The sequence below is a fragment of the Geotrypetes seraphini genome, chromosome 3 (genome assembly GCF_902459505.1).
Source record: "Geotrypetes seraphini chromosome 3, aGeoSer1.1, whole genome shotgun sequence".
Lineage (NCBI taxonomy): Eukaryota > Metazoa > Chordata > Amphibia > Gymnophiona > Dermophiidae > Geotrypetes > Geotrypetes seraphini.
The window spans coordinates 320521321-320541678 of NC_047086.1; the positions used below are offsets into that span (position 1 = coordinate 320521321).

Here is a 20358-nt window from a genome sequence, read left to right on the forward strand (position 1 = left end):
TAGGAGTGCGCATGCGCGCTTAGGGTTCTGTTTTCCGTGCTGCTGTTCAGTCTGGCCTGCTCCCTGCGCTGTAGTGTAATTTTAAGTTGAAAGACGCAGCGGTGGCTCCTCTCACTATCCCCACCTGCGTCGGAAGTCCAACGCAGGCGGGGATAGTGAGAGGAGCTACTGTCGCGTCTTTCAACTTAAAAATACACTACGGCAAGGCACGCAGGGAGCAGGCCAGATGGAAGCTTCAAAAACCCCAAGGCTTTAAAAAGGTGAGCAAATCCACTGCCCGACAAGAGGGCTCCGTTTTGAAGCTGTAGCTCTCATTGAACTGCCAGTTGGCCGGCTCCCTTGCCGGAGTTATTTTTCAGTTTACAGGTGCCGCCGCGGCTCCTCTCACGAGCCACACCTGCGTTGGAGAAGACTTCCGATGCAGGCGGGGATCGTTAGAGGAGCCGCCGTGGTACCTTTAAACTTAAAAATAACTCCAGCAAGGGAGCCGGCCAGACCGCGGGAAGAGAAGGGGAATGGAGAAATCCTGCTGCTGCACAGGGAAATGGGGGAGGGAATGCTGCGGCTGCTGCACAGGGAAGTAGGGGGGAAAGAAAAAATGCTGCTGCACAGGGAAATGGAGGGGGAGGGGATGCTGCTTTGGCTTCTGCACAGGGAAGTAGGGGGAGGGGAAAAAATGCTGCTGCACAGGGAAATGGAGAGAGAGGGAATGCTGTGGCTGTTGCACAGGGAAGTGGGGAGGGAGACAGAAAGAAAGGAAGAAAGACAGGGGCAGGGAGAGAGACAGACAGACAAATGGGGCCAGGGAGAGAGACAGACAGAAAGAAAGACAGCGGGAGGGGGAGAGACAAAGAAAAAGACAGGAGTAGGGAGAGAGACAGAAAAACAGACAGACGTATATTCTAGCACCCGTTAATGTAATGGGCTTAAAGACTAGTTTTCTTATAAATCCAACATGCCTTACAGCCTGTCAGTTTGTATTCTAACACTGCTCTTTTGTTCTTTTTCAGTTGCTGATCTCATTTAAATGACCTTCAAGGAGCAACTGGAAAAGGGTTGAAGAAGACAACTTTTCATCCATTCAGCTTTTTTTTTTGGTACATGTTTTCTTATGGAGCTAGCTGTTTTAAAAACCATATGGAATAAAGTATTTTGTCTTTTTCTTTTTTTATTTAAGAGTAAACTGTAAACACATTATCAGACAATGCCATAGCCGAAGGAATATACCTGTGTAAATAGCTCATTCTACCTTTTTAATAAAAATTCTGAAATTTTGTTTTGAGTGATTTGCTGTTTCTTGGACTTCATATCAGCTTTAGCAGTATAAGGTTACCATCTCATTCTGAATAGGCTTATCCTATTCTGCTTTTTACCCTATGCTTGCAGTTGGACAAAATGAGGTCTGGCTCAGCCTCTGAAGGTTGACCCAAGTCAGGTGGTAGAGCAAGAAAATAACTGTTTTGGGCCATTGTGAAACGGCATACAGTGCTGGATAAGGGCGGCTTAGCTTTGAGAGACTCAGAGGAGCATAGGTTGGAGTCTCTTAAGCAGAATTTTGATGTCACTGCCCTGGCGGTCCAGGCAGCAATGTATAGTGGTCTGGTTGCTTGGGCCTATTTTCGGTGGGCCGAGCCTGTCCTTGACTGGGAGTCTGATGACTTGGTTCTTAATGGAACAGGAAGTAGTCAAAATTGAGGTGGGTGCTTCTTATCTTTCAGTTGCCATGTATGATCTATTGCGGGCGTTGGCCACGTCCATGGCTCTTGGGGTGGCCGCTTGTACCCTGTGGCTCCGAGTTTGATTGGCAGATGTAGCATAGCGAAATTTCTCTTTTGGGGGTCTTTCTTATTTGGTGAGGATTTTGGCAAGCTGGTTCAGACCTTAACAGATTCAAAGGTGCCCTGTTTTCCTGAAGACCGTGGCCGCCTGCTTGTGCGGGGTGGCGTTGCTCGGAGATGTTTACGTGATTTCCGCAGATACCGCCCTGGTTGAGGGGCAGCTTCTTTCCATGCCACTTGGTTTCTTTCAGTGCATGCCGTCCTTCCGGGGTCCCGTCAGGGGTGTGTGTTTGTGTGATCTCTCTGCCAGTTCCCCCACAGCTTGCCCTGCCCAATGACTCCTTGCTGACGCCTGCCCTGGTGCTGGTGGGCACCCAGTTACAGGACTTTTACCAGGACTGGGCCAAGATCACAATGGATCAGTGGGTCCTGGAGGTGATTTGGGACAGTTATGCTTTGGAGTTTTCCCGTGTCTTGCCAGATCACTTTCTCGCTTCTCCTTGCCAGGTGGCATTGAAGAAGCGAGTCTTTTGCCAGATGCTTCAAAGGCTGCTCAATCTTAAAGCTGTAGTTCCAGTGCTTCCTCAGGAGTGGTGCACCGGCCGATATTCTATTTATTTCATGGTACCCAAGAAAGAGGGGACTTTTCGGCCCATCCTGGATCTGAAGGGGGTCAACAGGGCTCTCCAAGTTCCAGCTTTTTGCATGGAGACCCTTAGATCTGTCATTCTGGTGGTTCAGCCGGGGGAATTCCTGACCTCTTGATCTGACGGAGGCCTACCTGCATATTCTGATTCGCACCTCCCATCAGTGGTTCCTTCGCTTTGTGATCTTGGGATGGCACTTATCAGTTTTGTGCACTTCCTTTTGTTCTGGCTACAGCTCCATGAACGTTCACCAAGATTATGGTTGTCGTGGCAGCGGCCTTGTGCAAAGAGGACCTTCTGGTTCACCCCTATCTGGATGACTGGTTGATCCAAGCAAAGTCCTTACAGGAGAGTTCCCGAGTTACGGCCCAGGTTGTGAAGTTCCTGCAATCGCTGGGACGGGTAGTCAACCTGTCCAAGAGCCTTTTGGCACTGTCTCAGTGCCTGGAGTACCTTGGGGTTCTCTTCAACACCAGCTTGGGGAAGGCCTTCCTGCCAGAGGCCCGTGTAGTCATGCTGCAGTTGCAGATTCTTCTTCTGATGGCTTCCCGGTGTCCTCGGGTGCAGGATTTCCTTCAGGTCTTGGGGTCGATGGTGGCTTCCCTTGATGTGGTTCGGTGGGTCCGGGCTCACATGCGCCCGCTTCAGTATGTTCTGCTGCAGCAGTGGTCACCCCAGTTGCACGATATGGACTCTCCTGTTCCTCTTTGGGGGTTGGTTCATCGCAGTCTCCTGTCCAATCTGGTGCAGGGAGTAAGTCTGGATCAGCCTCACTGGACTGTGCTTATCACGGATGCCAGTCTCCTCGGTTGGGGAGCTCAGTGTCTCGGTTGCTCAGCTCAGAGCAGCTGGTCTCCGGAGGAGGCGTCTTAGTCGATCAATGTTCTGGAGACCAGAGCCAGCGGACTGGTATTGCTCTCATTCAAGACATTGTTGACAGGCAAGTCTGTTTGGGTTCTCTTGGACATTGTCACGGCGGTGGCCTACGTCAATCGTCAGGGGGAACCATGAGTCATCTGGTGGCGCAGGAGGCTGCTCTGCTCATGGTTTTGGCAGAGACACATCTTCTGGACATCTTGGCTTCCCATATAGCAGGAGTGGAGAAGGTCTAGGTGGAGTGGAGAAGGTTCCTTAGTTGTCACTTGCTAGATACTAGCACACAGGGGAAGGGACATAGATGACAGACCATGGGGTGAGTTGGGGTGGTTAGGAGGAAAAAGAGATGCCAGTGCATGGGGGACTGGAGACAGAAAGAGAGTGGATGCTGGATGGAATGGAGAGTGATGAGAAGATGAGGAAAGCAGAAACCAGAGATGATAAAAGGTAGAAAAAAAAATATTTTTTAAAAATAATCTTTTTATTGGACTAATTTTAAATCATTTTTTAGTAACTTTTGGAGACCAAAATCCCCTTCCTCAGGCAATGACGTATGGGAAGGGGGGTGGCGGTCCTAGGGGGTGCTCCTTCAATCCTTTTTTATATGATCATTTTTATTGGGCCCGGGTGTCACATATCCTAGGTACGTCACTGTGTATCACTAATATTCATTCCTATGAGGAGTTCTAAGTGATTTACAGGTCAGGAGAAACTGGTCATATCTAGGAGTTACAAGTTTTACTTTATATTTGTTGCATACATAGGATTACAATATTGCATATGAATCGAGGCTTCATGATATTGGGGGGACCAGGTGATTATACATATGTTTCTGAAATTCTGCTTCTGCTCTGCACCTGTTGCTAGGAGATTAGTTGATTTGGGAATATTCCATATCTGTGGGAGCAGTTCTATAGCTGGGCACCACAATTCAGGTATACCAATTCACACTGGGTGCCAATGCTATAAGCCAACATGAAATTGCTGACCTGCTGTTAGTGATCTATAACCTGTTGCTAAAATCGTCTGTAGTACCTGAAGATTGGAGGGTGGCCAATGCTATGCTGATTTTTAAAAAGGGCTCCAGGGGAGATCCGGGAAATTACAGACCGGTAAGCCTCACTTCGGTGCTGTAGAAATGATAATAAAAAATAAAAACGTGGAACACGTAAACAAACATGATTTAATGAGACGGAGTAAGCATGGGTTCAGCCGATGGAGATCTTGTCTCACAAATTTGTTTGACTTCTTTGAAGGTGTGAATAAACATGTGGATAAAGCTGAGCTGGTTGATATAGTGTATCTAGATTTTCAGAAAGCTTTTGATAAAGTTCCTCACAAGAGGCTCCTGAGAAAATTAGAGACATGGGATAGGTGGCAAAGTTCAGTTGTGGATAAGGAATTGGTTTATCGGATAGAAAACAGAGGGTAGGGTTAAATGGTCTTTTTTCTCAATGGAGGAGAGTAAACAGTGGAGTACTACAGGGGTCTGTACTGGGACTGGTGCTATTTAACTTACCGTATTTATAAATGATCTGGAAATTGGAACGACGAGTGAGGTGATTAAATTTGCAGATGACACTAAACTGTTCAAAGTTGTTAAAACGCAGGCAGACCATATGAAATTGGAAGACTGGGCATCCAAGTGGCAGATGAAATTTAATGTGGAGAAATGCAAAGTGATGCACATTGGGAAGAATAACCTGAATCAAAGTTACCGGATGCTAGGAAAAGGATTTTGGGTATCATTGTAGACAATACAATGAAACTTTCCGCCCAAAGTATGGCGGTGGCCAAAAAAGCAAAAAGGATGATGGGAAATATTAAAAAAGGGATGGTTAACAAGACTAAGAATGTCATAATGCCCCTGTATTGCTCCTTAGTGTGACCTCATTTGGAGTATTGCGTTCAGTTCTGGTCTCCTTATCTCAAGAAAGATATAGTGGCGTTAGAAAAGGTTCAAAGAAGAGCAACCAAGATGGTAAAGGGGATGGAACTCCTCTTGTATAAGGAAAGACTAAAATGGTTAGGGCACTTCAGCTTGGAAAAGAGACAGCTGAGGGGAGATATGATTGAAGTCTACAAAATCCTGAGTGGAGTAGAACGGGTACAAGTGGATAGTTAAGCTCTGGAATGTGTTGCCAGAGGATGTAGTAAGAGTGGATAGCATAGCTGGTTTTAAAGAAAAGTTTGGACAAGTTCCTGGAGGAAACTGTAGCACTGGTCCTGGGAAGAAAAAAAAGCAAAAAGTTCAGAAGAGTGTAGATGACAAGAGGATAACAAGATATGATAAGTGAAATCTAATATACAGGAAAAAACAAACAAACCCAGAATGTAGTGCTTTGTGCACAAGAGTCAAGATCTTGAAAATGGAACCATACAGGGAGCCAGTGATCTTGGTAAGGAAGTAAAATGAGATCAAATTTATAGTTGTGACAAAGCAATCTGTTGGCTGTATTTTAAACCACTTGTAAATGTTTGAGACAAGCAAAGACTATATTATAGTAATCTAAACATGCATGAGATTGCATGATTATTTATTTTGGATGTCCTTAAAACTTGACTGGCTGGGGGTTCTGCCAGGACAGGTTTGGGAATCGCTGCATCAGAGGATTGTGTGGAAACTTAAAGCAGGAATTCTGACAGCTGTCTTTTTTCAGTGTTTCTTTAGAGTCAGGATTGGTTCCAGAAGACTGGAGATGAGCAGATGTGATTTCACTTTAAAAGAAAAATTAGCAGAGTAAGGAGACCAGGAAGTACCAGTTAGTTAGTTTGACCTCTGACAAGTAAATTAATGGAATCATTGCTATAACAAAGAATAGTAAGTCTCTGCAATCCAGATCCCAGGCAGCATTTTTAAAGTAAGACTCTTTGGGCTAGATTCACTAAGCCCGCCGATCGTGTCCCAATCAGTTTGCGACCCAGACCCGATTCACTAACCATCCGATCCTGATCTGCACATGCAAATGAGAGGAAGGGCATCCAAAACATAAGAACTTAAGAATTGCCGCTGCTGGGTCAGACCAGTGGTCCATCGTGCCCAGTAGTCCGCTCACGTGGCAGCCCTTAGGAAGGCAGCTATTCACAAAACAAATACAGTTACACTGACTGGGCTGGCCGATCAAAAAAGAAGCGACTGCTGAGGACCAGTCGCTCATGTCCTTGCCCTGAAATCCTAGCACATAAACCATTAAAAAAGCACTCTGCCTCTCTGCGATCTTTCGCCCTGCCCTTTGCTGCCCTGCCTCTCTGCGAGCCCGTATTTTTAACCTCCGGGTTAAAAGTGGGGCTGCACTAACATTGCTGCCCCGAAATCCTTGTGACCAGGCATAGGAGTGATTGCTCGCTTTATCTCTGTCCAAGCCCCCCCCTTGCAGCGTGTTCTGTTCCATTAAAGCCTCCCCCCACCTTGTGCGGAGAGCAAGCACATGTGTGGACTGCTTCTACAGGCAAGAAGATGGCACACAGCAGAGCGATCCTGACGCATGCGCAGATCAACGATCGGGTTAATTTGCATGAAGACTGGTAGAGAATCGGTTGCCCGGCCACGGATCGGATTGGATGGGAAAGGTAAGTTTAGTGAATCTAGCCCTTTGTCAGATGAATCTGATCAGGTTCTTTGACTGGATAACTAGTGCCTTAGATTAAGGGAGAGCACTAGATGGAGTATACAGTAAAACCTTGGATTGCAAGTAACTTGGTATGCAAGTGTTTTGCAAGACAAGCAAAACATTTTAAATTAAATTTTAACTTGATATACAAGCAAGGTCTTGCAATACAAGCACATACAGTATACACATATCACATCTGATCCAATGCTGCTCTCTCTCTGACACTGCAGGAGTGTAGTGACTGTTCTAAACAAGCAAAGTCTTGCAATACGAGTACATCGTTTTTGGGTTGTGGAGTTTCCATTATTTCTTATGGGGAAATTAGCTTTGATATACGAGTGTTTGGGATTATAAGCATGTTTTCGGAATGAATTATGCTTGCAAGGTTTTACTGTACAGTCAAACCTTGGTTTGCGAGCACAATTCGTTCCAGAAGCATACTTGTAAGCCAAAGCGCTTGTATATCAAAACAAATTTCCCCATAAGAAATAATGGAAACTCCACAACCCAAAAACTTTATATGTACTTGTATTGCAAGACCTCACTCATTTAGAACAGTCACTACACTCTTGCAGTATCAGAGAGAAGAGTGTGATGTGTGTATTCTGTATGTGCTTGTATTGCAAGACATTGCTTTGATATCAAGTCAAAATGTAATAAAATGTTTTGCTTGTCTTGCAAAACACTTGCAAACCAAGGTTTTACTGTACTTGGCTTTCAGCAAGACCCTTGCACCTGTGTGTGTGAGGGAGAGAGAAGGGGGGGTGATGCCAGGTTGACTTTACCAGCCTTTTTCCTGTCCCATGTGGTTAGTAGAATGAAAATCTCTAATAGGCTAGGTTCCCACACCACACTAATTGCTCTTTAACTCCTCCCATCGACTAACCCACTGTCTAGCTAAGTGCTGCTGAATATTGTTTAGCCCAGTGGTCTCAAACTTGCGGCCTGCCAGGTACTATTTTGAGGCCATCGGTATGTTTATCATAATCACAAAAATAAAATAAAACAGTTTCTTGATCATATGTCACTTTAGCTATAAATTACAATATTATTGTTAAGATTTAGCCAAAAGGAAAGATTTATAAACTATAAAGCGTTTTACCTCATGCAAAATTGTCATTTCTTTAATAAGACATTAGCTATTTTTGCTGAGGCCCTCCAAGTGCCTACAAATCCAAAATGTGGCCCTGCAAAGGGTTTACTTTGAGTCTGAGACCACTGGTTTAGCCTCAGGCAAATGATTTAACTGGACAGGAGATGACTTGAACTATCGACCCCTAAATTTTAAAGTGACTACGAAATAAGAGAAAGAGTATTAAACATTTTTCTTTAATACCATTTTTAAAAGCTGGAAAATTTAAAAGTCGATCTCTTAGTCGAAAAGTACCCCTAGCGGAAGAGAAGGCAATCGATACTGTACAAAGTTTCTAGCCATAGATCATTAAAACAATGTGATCGCAGGCACAATACATTATTTCCAAATTAGTAATAAGGTAGTACAAACTTCTAGAAGTCCTTTTTTTTTTTTCCCAAGATACAGGCCAGGAAACCCATACGACCGTCCCCCACCCAAGAAAAGACCAGGCCAAAGCTTCTGCACAAGCCTTGCCTCCTTCCAGCCGGCAGAGGATGCCAGTGGATACAGTAGGATGGGGACTGTTAGAGGAGAAGGTGGAGGTTGGGCAGCAGCAGCAGTTTCCAAGGCGGAGGGGGGAGGAGGCAGCTGCAGGAGGACGGTAACAAAGCCTGGCTCCAGACGGCCCCTCTCCTCCTCCCCCCCCCTGCCCGGCAGGAGCTTCTCCCGAGACCCTTACTGGCAATCCCAGAGAGGGAGAACTTGAAGCCCACCCATCCCCCTCCGCTGCCTGAAGCATGGCGATCAGCTACTGAGGACAGACGTAGGAGCAGACAGAGCGAAGGTGAGCTCTGGCTGGGCGCGTTTCATCCCAGCAGAGAACGGATGGCTTTTCACTCTCTTAGTACATGCCAAGCGAGATCGTTCGCAGTCCGCGCGGTTTCCCTGCAACGTGCGCGTCCCGCTCTCTTCCCCCTCCCCCGCAACGTGCGCGTCCCGCTCTCTTCCCCCCCCCCCCCCGAACGACGCCGCTTCGCCTCTGGTGCCGGTGGGCTGCGCACGGCCACCTACGCCAGGAAGAGCGCTGGGGCTGAGTGCGGTTAAGAGACTCGATCCGGGATGGCTTCGCCGCCAGCTCTGCCTCGGTACCGCAGCTCCCACGTCAGCTAGCGCGCTACCCAGAGGTTTGGGGTGTTTTTCTTTAAATCGCGTATTCGCTTTGTCGGCTCGAACCAAGCCGCTTAGGGCAACCACGTTTTCAGGAGTCCCGTCTTGCGGAAGGAACTCGAAATAGACTCGCTCCCTAGACCTGACGAATCAAGCCCCGAAACTTGTCAAATGTGACGCGTGCATTGCAAATTTCTCAGCAACTGTTTCTTTAACTTTGGGGGGTTTCCCAGGTGGACAAATTGCTGACGAAAGGTCATCAGGGCGGAGTGAAGGGTGTCCCTCCATCCCCAGTCACTCTTATATTGTTACACATATTATACAAGGTGAGCCAAAAGTAGCTCACTATTTATTTTTATTTTACAGGTATTGAATAGGTATAATAGAGGGCTGAACAATAATCAAGTAAAAGCGAAACAATGGGCTCCTTTTACAAAGGCGCGCTAGTGGTTTAACGCGCGTAATACTGCGTGCTAGCCGCTACCGCCTCCTCTTGAGTAGGCAGTAGTTTTTAGGCCAGCGTGTGGGATGAAAAGTCACGCACTGTTAACCCCGCTAGCGCGGCTTAATAAAAGTTGCCCAATGTGAGACTGAATTTGTTTATTTATTTTTCAAAGTATATTGACTGATACAAAAACGTCACACGGATGTTATTCCTGCCACCTGTAAAATAAAAAGAAATAATGAATTACCTACTTTTGACCCACTCTGTATATCTTGCAATGTTTTGACAGAATTTCTGGATTTGATTTATAGTTCAAAAACAGAGGAATGTTTTTAAAAAATCAACACAGAGACCTGTTTTTTAATGTAATTTTTATTTATTTATTTTTGATGCTTAAAGGCGCCTAATATGTGCCTGGGGAAACTCACTGTGAAAGTAAATACTGTACTGTACCCCAACTGTGACATGATTATGGTATTGGCCCATGGAGGCTGGAAATCAACTGAAGGAAATTGCATCAGTGCTGAAATCAATGACTTTACAATGGATGTTCATGAAGCTCTTACATTCCATGCCCTGAGGCCATATCTTAGCAGAGTAATTTTGAATGCAAGGCATTAATTTTTTGGAGTTGCAGTGTTACAATCCAGCATTATTTACACATAGATGTGAAAATGCTTTGTAAGTGCAGTATTAATTGCTTCTCAGTATTATAAGTGTGTATGTGGGGGGGGGGGGAGTTATCTGGCTGTCCTTGACTTACAACCACAAAATTTGCCCCTTCCCTCATAAGACCCCTTGTTTGAAAATCCACTGATGCCTGGAATTGCTTCTTGTCAAAGTTTTTAGCCCTGCTAAAATCATGAGCATTAACAACCTTCCTGAATGGTCACAGCTTCATGTTTATGGGCTGTTCTGTTTCCAGTTTTTGGTCACATTCTTTTTTTTCTGTTCCAACTTATTCATTGCATGAACTCTGTGCTTTCTTTTGGACATATTTATATCAAGCGCAGAATAATGATGCTTTGTAAAAAAAAAAAAAAGAAAGTTGATGCTTATTTTCGATGAAAAATTAAGAGGAGAGGGTGCACAGGTATGTAGGTACCATTGAGTGAGCCCAGCAAAATGCCTAGGGCTACCCAATGATAGGGGCCACCTACAGCTGCCCAGATCTAGCACCTATTCCCATCCCCCCATGCTCAGCTGCTTATCCGCCTGCTACAGGCGCTAAAGCAGTGGTCTCAAACTTGTGGCCCGGGGGCCATATGCGGCCCACCAGGTACTATTTTGAGGCTCTCGGTATGTATATCATAATCACAAAAGTAAAATAAAACAGTTTCTTGATCAAATGTCTCTTTAGCTATAAATTACAATATTATTATTAAGATTTAGCCAAAAGGAAATATTTTTAAACTATAGTTTTATCTCATGCAAAATTGTCATTTCTTTAATAAGACATTAACTATTTTTGCTGAGGCCCTCCAAGTGCCTACAAATCCAAAATGTGGCCCTGCAAAGAGTTTGAGTTAGAGACCACTGTGCTAAAAGCTGTCTCTCTGGCTGGCGGGGCCTTTCCTCTGCCACATCCCACTACTCTGGTTCAACTTCATGTGGGCAGGCTGTGGGAGAGGAAAGACCTCACCAACCAGATAGGCAGCCTATAGCACCGTCTCTATCACTGTAGCATTTGGAGGACCCGGTGGGCAGAGTGGTGGTTGTAGGTTTTTATAGGGACATTGAAGCCAAAATATTTTAATTTTGTTTAGTTTCCATCATCATTCATGGGAGCTTTAATTTTATGTTTTTATTTTTTAACTCTCTTGTTTGGTTTTGGGGCAATATCATAAATACAGATGATTCTTCGAAAAGAGAGTGCACTATATTCCAACAATATGAAGTCTTGGTGAAGTGAGCCCTTTTTCCTCATTGTGCATGCTTGAGAAAAACTATAAAATGATAATAATAATAATTTATTTCTTATATACCGCCCCACCAGCAGTTCTAGGCGGTTCACAACAGAAGAACAGAGACATTTCAGTTAAAAAATACAAAAACACAACTATTATAACTACTACATCCATTAAATACAGCATCAGATAAAAGGTACATTTAAAATACAGAGCCTAATAAAAAAAAACAACACCTTAAATACAGTGGTGCCTCGCATAACGGACGCCTCGCACAGCGAACGCTGCGCACAACGAACTTTATGTCTTGATTCGTACAACGAACTTCGTTTCACACAACGAAGTCGCCCGAGCTGCATCCTTCCGCGCAGGCACTGCGCTTAACTGCCCTCTCTCCGCCTGGCTCCCTCTTGCCCCCCCCGACTCCCCGACACGATCGGGGCAAGAGGGAGCCCAAACCCTCTTGCCCCCCCGACTCCCCGACACGATCGGGGCAAGAGGGAGCCCAAGCCCTCTTGCCCCCCGACTCCCCGACACGATCGGGGCAAGAGGGAGCTCAAGCCCTCTTGCCCCCCCGACTCCCCGACACGATCGGGGCAAGAGGGAGCCCAAGCCCTCTTGCCCCCCCGACTCCCCGACACGATCGGGGCAAGAGGGAGCCCAAGCCCTCTTGCCCCCCCGACACGATCGGGGCAAGAGGGAGCCCAAGCCCTCTTGCCCCCCCGACTCCCCGACACGATCGGGGCAAGAGGGAGCTCAAGCCCTCTTGCCCCCCCGACTCCCCGACACGATCGGGGCAAGAGGGAGCCCAAGCCCTCTTGCCCCCCCCGACTCCCCGACACGATCGGGCCAGGAGGGAGCCCAAGTCCTCCTGGCCACGGCGACCCCCTAACCCCACCCTGCACTACATTACGGGCAGGAGGGATCCCAGGCCCTCCTGCCCTCGACGCAAACCCCCCCTCCCCCCAACGACCGCCCCCCCCAAGAACCTCCGACCGCCCCCCAGCCGACCCGCGACCCCCCTGGCCGACCCCCACGACACCCCCAACCCCCTTCCCCGTACCTTTCTGTAGTTGGCCGGACAGACGGGAGCCAAACCCGCCTGTCCGGCAGGCAGCCAACGACGGAATGAGGCCGGATTGGCCCATCCGTCCCAAAGCTCCGCCTACTGGTGGGGCCTAAGGCGCCTGGGCCAATCAGAATAGGCCCGGGAGCCTTAGGTCCCTCCTGGGGGCGGGGCCTGAGGCACATGGGGGGGCGGTCGGAGGTTCTTGGGGGGGGCGGGCGTTGGGGGGGGGGGGGGTTTGCGTCGAGGGCAGGAGGGCCTGGGATCCCTCCTGCCCGTAATGTAGTGCAGGGTGGGGTTAGGGGGTCGCCGTGGCCAGGAGGACTTGGGCTCCCTCCTGGCCCGATATTGTCGGGGAGTTGGGGAATCGGCGGGGCAAGAGGGCTTGGGCTCCCTCTTGCCCCGATCGTGTCGGGGAGTCGGGGGGGCAAGAGGGCTTGGGCTCCCTCTTGCCCCGATCGTGTCGGGGAGTCGGGGGGGCAAGAGGGCTTGGGCTCCCTCTTGCCCCGATCGTGTCGGGGAGTCGGGGGGCAAGAGGGCTTGGGCTCCCTCTTGCCCCGATCGTGTCGGGGAGTCGGGGGGGCAAGAGGGCTTGAGCTCCCTCTTGCCCCGATCGTGTCGGGGGTGCCAGGGACCACACGGAGTCACCCACCGTACCACCCGATTCGGGTAAGCGCAGGTATCGGTGGGTGGCTTATTTGCGGGGGGGTGCCTTATTTTACATTTTTTTCTAAAAAGGGGGGGCTGTCTTATTTGATGGCCCTGCCTTATCATCGGGGAAACACGGTAGAAAAAAAAAAAAATGAACAGTTAAGTCCCAGTTTTTGCCGCTGAGACTCTGCCCTCTCTCACTGTAAAATTAGACTCTACTTAGTCTGTCTTTAAATTTAAAAAATGTGTGTTGTTTTAAAAAACAATTATGTTTTTAGATGTATCTAAATAAAAATAATAACCAAAAATTTATCTTTTTTTATGTCATCTTAGCATATTTTATGCTGCAGAACGAATTATTTTTTTTTACATGTATTCTTATGGGAAAACGCGTTTCACATAACGAACGTTTCGCATAACAAACTTGCTCCTGGAACCAATTAAGTTCGTTGTGTGAGGCACCACTTGTATCAACATTCTTGTTTATCAAATAGATAAGTTTTCAATAATTTCCTAAATGTAAGATAAGAATTAGGCTTGAACAATCAGCGGACTCATCCAGGAGTTCATCTTCCCCGCCTGCTATTCCAATGTCCTGTCCAAAAAAGACTAAGGGGGTCTTGTTCCCAAACTATGGTAAGCAGTTTTTTGGAAGAGGATCTTGGAAGCGGTAGCTCTCTCTTTAATAAATTCCCCTGATGCAGTGTTATTGCGAAACAGGGCCTGTCAGGAATTCTAAGCTTGTCTCCTGTGAGCTATGACACAAACCAGTCCCGGGAGCATATTTTCAACCGCGAAGATTTTTCCAACACCATATAGCTATCAATAAGATAAGTGTTGGTTTCCTATCTATGTAAGAAAATTTGACTTATCTAACTTTAAAACGGAGTTTTTCTATGACCGAGGATGTGTTTCTCTATGGCAACTGTATACTTGTCATAGAAGTTTCCCGGGTGTACTCCTGGGAAACACTGAGGTCTTTTCTCTGTAGTAATTTGGAAACTTACCTTACAGAAGTCTCTGGGGTTTGGGTCTACTATAAGAATATCTTTTGGTGGATATATACATTTTTTGGCTATTTAGCTTGTCTAGATTTATTTTTAAGCAGTAGTATATGTCACAACTGGTATTCTGTCTGAGGTTTTCTTTTCTTGGTACAGCAGTAGATTTTCCCTGAGTGTTTGAAGTGAAGAGGCAATCTTCCTGAAGCTGATTTTGGGGTTGTTGTCTTAAGTTTGATGGATTCAGTCGGGATTTATAAGTGTTTATTCTGATTGAATAGTGATACCATTTCATCGGACTAACTTGGCCCATTTTTGGACTAGCTTTTGGAGACCAAAACTTCCTTCCTTAGGATAGTATGAGGAAAAGATAACAACATCAGAATATATAAATGAAGCATAAAAGTATTCCAAAGACAGACTTGAAGAGAAAGGGGATGAGGGAGGAATTACACTAGGAGAGATGGATAGGAGATCAGAAGGGGACAGACAGAGAGACATTTTCAATATGATGTCTAAATCCAGTAAATTACCATTTTCAAACCAGAAAAACTTTTTTTTTTTTTAAATTACCATTTTCTAGATAGCCCTCAGTGCATCTTATCTTTTTGAACCATTAAAGAAAGTCCAAATGAAAAATACATTTAAAAAAACAGTTATTGGGACTTAGGAGAGGCCAACATTCTTAGTGGATTGGCCACACAGACTTCCCAGCAGAGCAGTAGGGCACTTTAGGGCAGTGTTTCTCAACCTTGTCAAGCCAAGTACGCCCTAAGCCTAACAAATCCCAACTGAGTACCCCCCAAGCTCTGCCCTGACTCCACCCCCAAAATAATAGTACTAATTGTAATGTCATTTCTTCTATTTATTTTTATAAACAACCAATCTCAGCCAAGGTCTTGGGGAATGCTAATTAAACTTTTCATACAACATTAGATACATAAAAAGAACTCGTACTGATTAGTCACTATGGGCAAGTTCTCTCACACACATCCCCTACCCTTTCCAGTGGTCTGACATCTCCCCTCACTTCCTCCTTTCTGGGCCCCCCTCCCAGTCCAGTATTTCTCCCTCTCTCATCCCCTGGATCATGTACCTTTTAAACTTCTCCAGTGTGAGCAACTTACTGCCCACATCGGTGTCAGCTCCCTTTGACGTCACTTCCTGGAAGTGACGTCAGAGCGCCAAAAAGGTACATGGGAAGGCAAGGGTCGTGTGCAGCAAGGAGAGGAGTGGGCGGGCGAGCAAGCAAGTGAGTGGGGGTTGTAGAGGAGAGGTTCCGCCACGCCTTTAGTAAGACTGCACCTGGGGTAGACCGCTGCCCCCATCCTCCTTATGATGCTACTGTCAGTGCCGGTGGCAGACTTTAACAATGCTGCCTGCCACTAGCAGAATATTGAGGTAGGCGGGGCATGTTCCCCTGGTTCTCATTCCACTGTTCTAACCATGAAACTACTCCAACTACTTTTCCAGATACAGTTTATTTTAATTAATTAATGTATGTATGTATGTATTGAGGTCCATTAACTACCTTGAGCTTGTATAGGTTTGTGCGACTCACAAATGGAAGATTAGATTAGATTTCACCCAGGGTTGTTCTCTTTCCTTGTAGTTTGTGAATAACATTTTTTTCCTTACCTTTTCAGCAACTTCTTTACTACTAATAATAATTATTTCTATAGCGCTACCAGATGCACGCAATGCTGCATAGAGCTACAAAGAAGAAGAAAACAGTCCCTGCTCAAAATCTAAACAGGCAGGACAGACAAACATGATGTCCTGGATACAGTTTAGGGGAACAGTGAATCAGTGGGCTGCGTTGGAGGGCAGAGGAGTAGGGTTAAGGATTGAAAGCTTTAGAAAACTGTAGTAGCCTCTGTTATCTTTTTATTTTCTTAGCAAAAAGATTTGTTGCTTTTCAGTTTCATTCACTGCACTTTTACCTCCCCTAAATATTCCGATCCAGCTATTGTTTCCTTGAAGTACTCCCACATCTTAACAAAGTTAGCTTTCTTGAAGTTGCCTTAAATGACTCATTACTTCCTGTGCTCCTGTACTATTGTACAATGATACAAAGCAGTCATGCTATAATCCTCAAAATACAACATACAGTGGTACCTCGGTTTACGAGTGCACCGGCTTGCGAGTGTTTTGCAAGATGAGCAAATCATTCGCAAAATCGGCGCCTCGGAAACCAAGCATGCCTCGATTTGCGAGTGGCGCCCCCTGCGATCTGGCACCCCCCTCTGCCACAGTCTGAAGTCCCCCAGACCCACCCGAACCCGCTTCTTACTGTCATCTGGGCCTCGGCACTGGCATGTCCTGTGCGTTGGTGCCGGTGCCCGAAGATCGGCCTCCTCTTCTGGGCTTTGAGCATCTGTGCATGTTCAAGGCCTGCGAGTTCACACTTTCTCCGAGATTCTCAGGACATGCCAGTGCCGGTGCCAAGGCCCAGATGACAGTAAGAAGCGGGTTCGGGTGGGTCTGGGGGACTTCAGATTGCAGGGGGGGCCTTTGGGGGGAGCAATGCCGGTTCTTGTGGAGGGGGGGATAAAGCAGCGCTGCTGGCCTCGGGAGGTGGGAACATATCAAAGCGAGTTTCCATTATTTCCTATGGGGAAACTCGCTTTGATATACGAGTATTTTGGTTTACGAGCATGCTTCTGGAACGAATTATGCTCGTAAACCAAGGTACCACTGTACTTTTCTTCTTTCAATTTTATCCTTAAGCTTAATTTTATTTATTTATTTATTTTTGTAACTAAAGCTTTATTATTTGCTTATATCCCTGCCCAATTTTAAAATCCTCCATTCCTGACTTCACTTTTCAGCTGTTCGTGCTGTAGTTTGGCCTTACATTTATCAGTGTGATGCTGCCCTAGAGGCCTGATAAGCACCAAGAATATCTGGATTCACTTGGATTTAGAATGAGCATCATAATACGTTGAAGAAATTTTCAAAAACATTGTAAAGAAATACACCTGATGGGCGAAGGGCTTGTTCAGAGCCAGATCTTGATGGGGGGTGTGAGATTCACCCCAACTTTGGCCTGGGTAACTATGGCAGGCTTCTGGGGCCTAATTTGCCCAGACTATATGAGGCAGAGGGGCCATACAGATGCTGCCGATTAGCTAGAGTGGCTAGGGTTCTGAAAGAGCGCCTGCCATTGCCAGGGCACTCTGATTGGTTACGCAGTTTTATTACGGTTTATTAATTTGTTAATCTGTCAGGTTGCTTCTTTTGCTTTAGCAGGATGGAGTGGAGAAGGGGTTTTTAAGGCAGTTCCCGAGGGAGCAGGATTCTTCCTTCTCCTCGGAGGCATCTTGCTCACCCATCCCTGTCGCCCTTAATTTGTTACGGGCTTGTTATTTGTCGCAGCTTGGGAGGGGGGCAGTTACCCAAGCTAGGAGCACTTTCAAAGAAGGTCTTTTGAACAAGGCCTTAACATTCAGCTAGTGGTCAGTAATAGACCTACACTCAGAGCTCAGATCTGAAGGTCCAGGCTTTTCCTTGCTCTAGCTGAGATGGTGGGGTAATTTTCCTCAAGTTTTGTTATAGTTTAGATAGGATACCTTGCTGCTTATGGCAGGTTGTCTGCTCTTATTATGCTTTGAATTATTCTGTTCACTGCTCGAGTCAATAACTTTGTTCCACCAATAAAGCAAACTGTGGCCTGACTACATCTAAACAAAATCTGTTATCTCTCATTTGGTAATTCACAAGGAATGGGGTGAATATTATTTAGGATGATAAGGATGGGGGAATGGTTTCACATCCCCTGTTAATATTCTAACTGAATTAAAGAAGCTAAGCAGGGGTGTCATTATAGAATAAATTGACAGGTCCATTAAGAGTACTTCCGGATCTCCAGAAATTTAAGAAGATATTGAAAACTACTTTGTTTATGGAAGCTTTTAATTTAATTAATAGATGTATTTTTATGAGGATATTGGAACTGGTTTATGTTGTATGTGTGAATGTTGTATCCTGTAAACCGCTTAGGTTTAAGTGGGTAAGACATATTTGCTCTCCATTGTGTTAGTTATATTAGTCCAGAGATATAGTGAAATGTTTAGGTTTGCGGTGCCTGTTTTTCTCTGTGACCCATCCATGGTCTGTCCATACTAGCGTCTGCCTATAGTGCTCTGGGGATTAATTAGATTAACCTTTTCTTTCAAATGGCCATGTAAGGAGAAATCCTGATAAATGTTCATGTTTCTCCACCTCTCTTCATTCCTCTCTGCCATCAGCTCTTTGTTGTATTTGGTTACATCTCAGCTTAGTTTAGCTAAATAGAATCCCTAAATCTGTGCTTCCATGGCAGCACACAGGAATTTTGCTGCATGAACAAGTTGAGCTGGGAACGGTGGGAAGATTTCAGTTTTCAGTTTTCAGTTGAAATGACCATACCTCAACGTCAGCACATTCCTGAATATTCCACTCTCTGCTGGTTTCTCTAGTTAGTATAGCAAACCTGTATTAACTAATCATAGTGAGGACTGACTCTGAGATACAGGGAGGTGGGAACTGTTTTAAGAGCTAATCATCAAACCTTCATAAAATAGGTCAACGCATAGTTCAGAGCTTACCGACACAGTTCCTTAGTTTCTATTTTGGGTCTCCAAAATAGTTCGATCATTTTCTGTATGATCTGGAATTTATACACAGCCTTTCTGGTCCATCAAAGGATCATGCAGTACAACAAATTAAACATACATGAACAAAAATAGCGAAATGCATATGAAAAATGCATTAACAACAGTAATACTTAAAGTAAAAGGGTAAGTAAATCTCAATCCCAAAGAGACAAGGTTGCCCCCTTTTTTTTTCTGGGTCTTTATCTAGGGGAAAGGAAGGAGTGGGGTCTCAGAAGGTTGGCTGCGATGTGTGCCTTGGCAACAATGCACAATGGCCCTGTGTTATACAATCGTGCTTAGCGCTAGTCTTTTCCAGTGCCCATTTTTGAACACGATTTATAGAATCTGGCCCTAATCGCTAATATGCATTGTCAGTAACGCAGCTTAATATGAAACAATTTCTCTCACAGTGTAATAAAAATAATGAAGTACCATTGAAATAGGAGTGCAATTTGCAGGTGATAGGTAATGGTTCTAGGTCAGTGGTTCCCAACCCTGTCTTGGAGGACCACCAGGCCAATCGGGTTTTCAGGCTAGCCCTAATGAATGTGCATGAGAGATTTGCATATAATGGAAGGTACAGGCATGCAAATCTGCTCCATGCATATTCATTAGGGCTAGCCTGAAAACCCGATTGGCCTGGCGGTCCTCCAAGACAGGGTTGGGAACCACTGTTCTCGGTTTTTGGTCCAAAAGTCTAGAGCAGGGGTGAGCAACTCCGGTCCTCGAGGGCTGGAATCCAATTGGGTTTTCAGGATTTCCCCAATGCATATGAAAGCAGTGCATGCAAATAGATCTCATGCATATGCATTGGGGAAATCCTGAAAACCCAACTGGATTCTGGCCCATGAGGACCGGAGTTTTCTACTCCTGGTCTAGAATGATTGCCCTGAAATGTATTCTAAAACAGTGGTTCCCAACCCTATCCTGGGGCTCTGTGAACTGGTTGCTGGTATATTATGCTGTGCTTTATTCATACTGTTCTCCAATATGTGTTCATGGTATTGGGGAAGGGATTGTATACCGCCTTTTTCTAGTTTTACAACCACACTCAAAGCACTTTATATACAGGTACTTATAGCAAATATAACTATCTATCTAATGTACCTGGGGCAGTGGACGATTATGTAACTTGCCTAGGGTCACAAGGTGCAGCATGGGGTTTGAACCCACAACCTCAGGGTGCTGAGGCTCTAGCTCTAACCACTGTGCCACACTCTCCTTCTGACTTCATAGAAAATGATTCAACTCCCAGATTTGATTGTTGGTCTGTATTTTCTTTATTTTATAATTTGTTTAATAAAAATTGTTGAATATGAAAATAATGAGGTAACACGGGTTAGTGCAGGGGTGTCAAAGTCCCTCCTCGAGGGCCACAATCCAGTCGGGCTTTCAGGATTTCCCCAATGAATATGCATGAGATCTATTTGCATGCACTGCTTTCATTGTATGCTAATCTCATGCATATTCATTGGGGAAATCCTGAAAACCTGACTG

At 45.6% G+C, this 20358-nt stretch overlaps 2 protein-coding genes across 3 annotated transcripts in view; both read left to right on the forward strand.

The window, feature by feature from the left end:
* EIF4A3 (eukaryotic translation initiation factor 4A3) overlaps window positions 1–1282 on the forward strand; it is a 77117-nt gene extending 75835 nt beyond the window's left edge. The window contains exon 12 of the mRNA XM_033938294.1: window positions 1011–1282. Coding sequence (XP_033794185.1) covers window positions 1011–1027 — 17 coding nt within the window. The 3' untranslated portion in view covers window positions 1028–1282. The remainder of the gene's footprint in view (window positions 1–1010) is intronic.
* Window positions 1283–8486: 7204 nt separating this feature from the next.
* NINL (ninein like) overlaps window positions 8487–20358 on the forward strand; it is a 173372-nt gene continuing 161500 nt past the window's right edge. Inside the window, exon 1 of one of the 2 annotated variants that reach the window (XM_033938656.1) lies at window positions 8487–8831. The gene's annotated coding sequence lies outside the window, so the exon portion shown is untranslated. Of the gene's footprint in view, window positions 8832–9114; window positions 9172–20358 lie in introns of those variants that run through there. The other variant, XM_033938658.1, reaches the window with a different exon arrangement.